Source organism: Hipposideros armiger, unplaced genomic scaffold (assembly GCF_001890085.2).
Source record: "Hipposideros armiger isolate ML-2016 unplaced genomic scaffold, ASM189008v1 scaffold_88, whole genome shotgun sequence".
Classification (NCBI taxonomy): Eukaryota; Metazoa; Chordata; class Mammalia; order Chiroptera; family Hipposideridae; genus Hipposideros; species Hipposideros armiger.
In genome coordinates this window covers 3,653,479-3,659,693 of record NW_017731438.1, presented here as the reverse complement: position 1 = coordinate 3,659,693, position 6,215 = coordinate 3,653,479, and the positions used below count along the sequence as shown (strand labels likewise).

Genomic DNA, 6,215 nt, shown 5'->3' with positions numbered 1-6,215 from the left:
GGGCTTTAACAACAAACCGTATTATTCCTCAACTGAGATAATAGAAAAGTTTTTTGTTTTTTTTTAACTTTATTGGGGAACAGTGTGTTTTCTCAGGACCCATCAGCTCCAAGTCAAGACACCGTCTTCAATCTAGTTGTGGAGTGCACAACTCACTGGCCCATGTGGGAATCAAGCCAGCAACCTTGGTATTAAGAGCCTGTGCTCTAACCACCTGAGCTAAATGGCCACCCCAAAAAGTTTTGAAAATATCTCAGATACATTTTTTATGTGTATTTAATACGTGAAGGGAGCCAATATAGAACTTGTCTAATAAAAAAAATAATCATTTAGGATCAAAACAGAGCTTAACCAGCAGTGCTTAGAATATAGAATTTATAATTAATTCTTTATAAATGTCTGTGTAAATAAAACAGATTATAAGTACTTATTTTCTGGCTACAAAACCAAAAGTTAAACCATTGAAATGGCCAAGGAACACCTATGAAAGAAAAAGTAAACAGGCCATTATGATTTATGGCTCAAGCTAACAATTTCTTATAGTAACATGATTGTTGCCTCACCACATATTTACTATAAAACGTCTATCTCACATATATGTACAAACATATACATACAAGTATGTGTACTATATTACATTCATGCATGCCACATGTTTCTTTAGAAGCCCAGCCACTGACGCACAAATGTCCTGTTAAGTCCACTTGCAGGGTGCAGAGTGTGATCCAAGTTAAGGAGATTCTGAGTGTGCTCAAGAGCTCAGGGTGCCCATCCTCCCACCCAGAAGCCAGGGTCCATGTCCTCTGGGAGCCCTCAGCTGGAGTGGAGCGTGCGAGGTGAGGGGTGGGGGCAGAGGACACAGGCTAGCCACCATCTCACCGGACCCGGTGATGACTCAAGCAGCAGGACATAAGTCACCAGGCATTTCACGGCCTTTGTTCAGAAACACCCTCATTCTTCACTCCACGGCCGAAGCACTGAAGGATGTCCGTGTTCTGTGTGAGCTGCTGAGCCAGGGTGCCTGTCACGTCTGGAGAGTCCCTCAGTCCAGACCACAGAAGAAACTCGACGCAAGCCACATGCTGACCCGCGCAGGCCAGGTGCAGGGCTGAGCAGAGACACAAGTGACATGAACTTAGTGCACGGCCCCCAAAGCAACACTGACATGGTGCACAGGCTGCTCCTAACAAAAATACTGATTCTCCAATTATATGGATTTTATATTGCCTTAATCCATCTACATGACTGTCTATACTAGATCAAAACGGTTTTCCTTTTAACCTGATGGGGCTGGAAATGGTTTAAAAATAACAAGACCAACTGGAAAGGATTAAAAAGACTTGTCTAAATCAACAAAGCAAGTCAATGGGAAAAAAGAGACTTTAAATGGTACTGAAAACATTTTCAAAGTTTTGTGAATTCTCTGTGTAAGTAAAAATCTCACCATGAATAAGAATGATGTGACAAAAACAAAAATGGCCGACAAATCCCACTCTGGTTAGAAGTTAGCGCTGATGGGACTCTGGCTTCTGCTCCCGTCTTTAGGAGAGTCTGTGTCCCTGGACTCAGCAACTGTGACCCGCAGCCCTGGGGTAAGCACTTAGTTATGTGTGAGTCCCTGAAGCAACACGAAGTGCCCACCAAACCCCTGAGGTGGCCACTGACGTGCAGAGTGTCACTGAGGTTTGCTCTGGAGTCCCAAGTTTAAACAATTAGCTCTGAAACTGTCCTCTGAGTCTTACATTTAGAAAATAGTAGCGATTACAGTTTCCAAATACATTTCAAAGCGAGATGCCCTAAGAAGAATCTATGCAATACCTGGACAGCTGGCGGCATCATGGGTGAAGATACAAAGTGCTTTTATGTCACATATATTGTTGTGGTTTAAAATAATAAAAACATTAATAATAGCAGTAATAGTCAGTAGTAATTATCATCATTGCCATGGTAACAGCAATAATTCTACAGCTTTGCAAACAGAGATGTTATTTTAAGAAAAAGTTGCTGAGCTCGTAGAGGAATAATATTAACACTAATGTTTTTACAAGTCCACGTATTGTTTACGTTCTTTTACTAATAATTTCCAGGCATATGTACAAAGAGGTCGTACCTGATCGGTTTCTTTCATCTTTAGAGTTGAGGTCAGCACCCAAGGTTACGAGTGTCTGAACTGTGCTCACATGTCCTTCCTGAGGGTTGAAATAAACTTGTTATCACTGTGACAAGGACCTTTAAACACAAACTCTACTGCATGTTAGGTCCTTTTTCTAAAATACGCAACTGCTAAATCTGATTTTCATATCTAAAGGAAAACTTGTCACATCATTCTCAAATTCCAGTATAAACCATTAAAGGTAGGTTTTGGTGATCAGTTATTAACAGATGATCAATTTTGTAGGCCAAATTATTGACTAATACAGTTGGGTTTCCTTCAGTGTAAAGGATATAAATATTGTGATTTATACAGACCACACAATTCCAAATGCTCCTAAGCAAACATATTCTTTGCTAAAATCTTTAGGGCAGAGATAAACTAGCAGAGACGGGACACTCTCCTGGATGCAGACTCATCACAGTTAGCCTTATCATTCATGAGGCAATTTATACGCTTTCTGTCTAGCCAGCCAGTCCATTAGTACGGGCTGAGACCAAAATCAAGGCTGCAAGTTCAGTCCTCCTATGGGTCGACCCACCACCAGCTTTATTTCCCCGTGGCCACAGACCATTCTCTTAGCCCACCCTCATCTATCTATCTATCCATTGTATCATAGGGGAACACAAGTAGGAGTGTGTAGTTCACCAGAAAACATTCCTGTTGCTAGAAAAACAAGTAAAGGCAGTAGCCAATCATGTTAAAAATAATACACAAAAGACTCCTAGCATTCAAAATGAAAGGATGTAAGCAGCTACATTTTTAGTGGAACCTTTTTGCATGCCTTAAGTATTTTATACATTGGAGAGTCCAGTAAATGCAATTCCCTTGCCTCAGTTAAAGAAATTTTAACTTCTGAAATCTACTGTTAAGGATAGCTAGGAATTGAATACAATGAATTTTTAAGGCTTTAACACCAGTCTTGAACACACACACACACACAAAAAGGGTGGGAGGAAACATAAGGCCTAGGCATTACATGGAATAAAGGGTATTTTCAGTTTTCACCTAGCAACAGATAAAGACAGGTGTCTATTTAAAAGAACACAGGGCTTCAGAACCATGAACATTTCAGGAGTGTGTCATGGCAACTTCTTTCTTCCAGAGATAGAGCCAAGAAAATAGGACTACGGAGCTCTTCATCAGCAGAGTAAGGCAAGCCTAAGGAAGCAGGGACACCCTTCCGAGGACAAACCTTAGCTGCATAATGAAGTGCTGTGAGATGGGTTGATGTTGTTCTCACATCTACATCAACGCCAAGTTCAGAGACCAAGAATCGGATGGCTTCATTCTGCCCAGTGACTGCTGCCCTGTGTATAGCCTGGGCCCCCAGGGAATCCTCAGCAGAAATGCAAGCCTAGCAGATTGGGGAGAAATAGGAACAAACAAGAAGCAGAGAAACCTGAGTCTGTGGAACTTCTGACATTTTGGCTAAACTTTGTTGTCTATGTACATTTTTTCTGGACAGATACTATATAACTTCTGCCAGATTCTTAAATGACTTTCTAAACAAACCAACAAAATGGTTAAGATTCAATGATCTACACTAATGTGACAAAAGTGCACTCAGTGGGGATGGTTTGCTGTTATTACTATATAACAGCTACTGGTTATTGAATACTTACTTTGCTAACTGCCTTATGTATATTATATTACTTAATCCTTAGAGTAAACCTCTGAAAAATGTAAATTTATTGCCATTTCACAGATAGGCATGCTGATGTTTAAAGAGGTTGAGAGGTCCCACAGGCGGACTGTGGCAGCGCTGGGATTTGAACCCAGGATCCAAAACACTGTAATTTCTGTTTATCCTACAACCAAAAACTTGTAGGAAGAACCAAAGGAATAAACCCACACCATTGCTGTACCTTATGTTTTTCAAGGAGCAGCCTGGCTATGTTGATGTGTCCACACTGAATTGCATCCATAAAGGGTGTGAGGCCACACTTATCTCTGCAGTCTGGTTCATACGGACACCTAGAACCCAAACCCAAAATAACAGAGCTGAGAAAAGCCACCGCTTCAAATCCAATGGATGTTTGACTCCTGACCACCAGCAGCAGATGACACGCCTTACAAATGGTCTGTGAAATCTGGAGTGCTCTTCTCTTTTCTCCCATCTCAGTATCAGAATTTAGCTCTTTCCCCCAGGAAATCTGCTCCTCCTCTAACCTTCATCAGACCATTTTATAGACCATCATCTCTCCATCGTCTCATGCCAGAAGCTCATAGCCTTCAAAACCGATCTATTACCCAAACCTGTCAATTCTGCATTCAAAGTATTTTTTAAAACTGTATCTTCCTTTCCATCTCTGCTTTCACCCATTAAGACCAAGTCAATAGACAACAGCCTTTTAATTTTTTTGTTTTTCCTCACCTGGGAACCTGCCTTGCTAATACAGTCTCATATCTACCAGAATAATCTTTTCACCATGTTATTTGGGTATGGCTGCTCCCGTTTAAAACCTTTAAGTAGTACTTCGCCAAAACAAAGTACAAAATCTAAAACCTCAACATGACCTGCAGTGGTCAGGATAATATGGCACCAACTTACCTCTCCAAGTTTCTCCTGCCGACACGCCCCGTGCTTACCACAACTTACCTTCTTCCTGGTCCTACCTTCTTTGTCCTTATTTCCTGGTATCGCCTTCTTTCCGGTCCTACTTCCACCCTGCCCCATCTTCTTCCATTCCTACCTTCCTCAAGGTCCTACCTGTCCTACTGGGTTATCTGTTCTACCTCCCACCTGTCCTGTCTTCATCTGTTCCTTTCTCACAGTCCTACCTTTCCCACCTTATCAGTTCTAACTTCTACCTGTCCTACCTACTTCTTGGTTCTACCTGTCCCCCCCCCACCGCCCCCGACCCCTATACCTGTCCTGTCTTCATTTGTTCCTACCCTCCTCACGGACCTACCTTCTTTATCCCACCTCTGCCTTGCCCTGCCTTCCGTTCCCACCATCCTCACGGTCCTACCTATCCCACCTTCTTTCCCTCACATGTTCTTCCTGTCCGAGGTTCATCCTTTCTTTAGTACATTACGGTCCTATCTGTCCTCCCATCTTCTCGGTCCCACCTGCAACCTGTCCTACCTTCCTTCCTTTCCTACCTTCCTTCCTGTCCTGTCTGACTTCCTTCAAGGTCTTACCTGTCCTCTCATCTTCCTGGTCCCACCACCTCCCTGCCTTATCTTCACGGTCCTGCCTTTCCCATCTTCTTCTCGGTCCAAGCACTTTCCTGTCCTACCTTCCTCGTGGTTCTACTCGTCTTGCTTTCTTCTTGGTCCTACCTCCCACCTGTCCTACGTTCCTCAAGGTCCTACCTTCTTCCTGTCTTTCCTTTTCCATACTACATTTTCCATTCCTACCTTCTCTGTTCTTTCATTTGCCCAGCTCTCTTCTTGGAACATTTTCTCCACTCTTCACCTGCCAAACTACAACTCATCTTTCAAATCACAGCTTCAAAGTGACCTCATTGAGGCTTGTCTTCTCTTCTGCACTAACAGTATCTTTGCTTACACACACCACTGTGTACTTTTTTTTATAGTATTATAGGTTTTCCTGCTATCTGAAAGTAGAGCATTCCTATGAAAACTTTTGTAAGCCAAATTGGCATAAAGTGAAGAGTATCTCCAGTTTTCTGAAAGTTCACGTTACTTATGCCACTTAACTTTTATGAATTAACTACATTAGTACAGTAACAACTTTTTTTGTAAAAGTGAAAATCCTCTTTGGATTTCTTTTGGTAAAAACAGGTGCTAATGTATATCTTGCATATAAATTAAGTGCGATAATACAAACTTTCAGCAAGTGGGGATACCTGTATTACAATTTATAATTTTATGGTATTTATTTCTGTGATTGTCTATACTAGGCTTCCACACTAGCCTACAGGCTGGTGGGGAAAGACTGTTTTGCTTATCATCCAACACTTAATACCATAGAAGGTGCTTTTTTTATTATATTTTATTTTTTAAAGATTTTATTGGGGAATTGGGGGAGGGGAACAGCACTGGGACAGTTGGTAAGGGGAACAGACAAGTTGCTGTCCTTTTGTTTTTCATT

At 41.7% G+C, this 6,215-nt stretch overlaps 1 protein-coding gene across 2 annotated transcripts in view; it reads right to left on the bottom strand.

The window, feature by feature from the left end:
- Nucleotides 1–205: 205 nt before the first annotated feature.
- Nucleotides 206–6,215, bottom strand: part of ANKRD16 (ankyrin repeat domain 16) — a 13,338-nt gene continuing 7,328 nt past the window's right edge. Inside the window, exons 4-7 of one of the 2 annotated variants that reach the window (XM_019644548.1) lie at nucleotides 4,021–4,129; nucleotides 3,348–3,509; nucleotides 2,111–2,189; nucleotides 206–1,108 (exon numbers count right to left, since the gene is read on the bottom strand). In XM_019644548.1, coding sequence (XP_019500093.1) covers nucleotides 927–1,108; nucleotides 2,111–2,189; nucleotides 3,348–3,509; nucleotides 4,021–4,129 — 532 coding nt within the window. In that variant the 3' untranslated portion in view covers nucleotides 206–926. The remainder of the gene's footprint in view (nucleotides 1,109–2,110; nucleotides 2,190–3,347; nucleotides 3,510–4,020; nucleotides 4,130–6,215) is intronic. The other variant, XM_019644549.1, reaches the window with a different exon arrangement.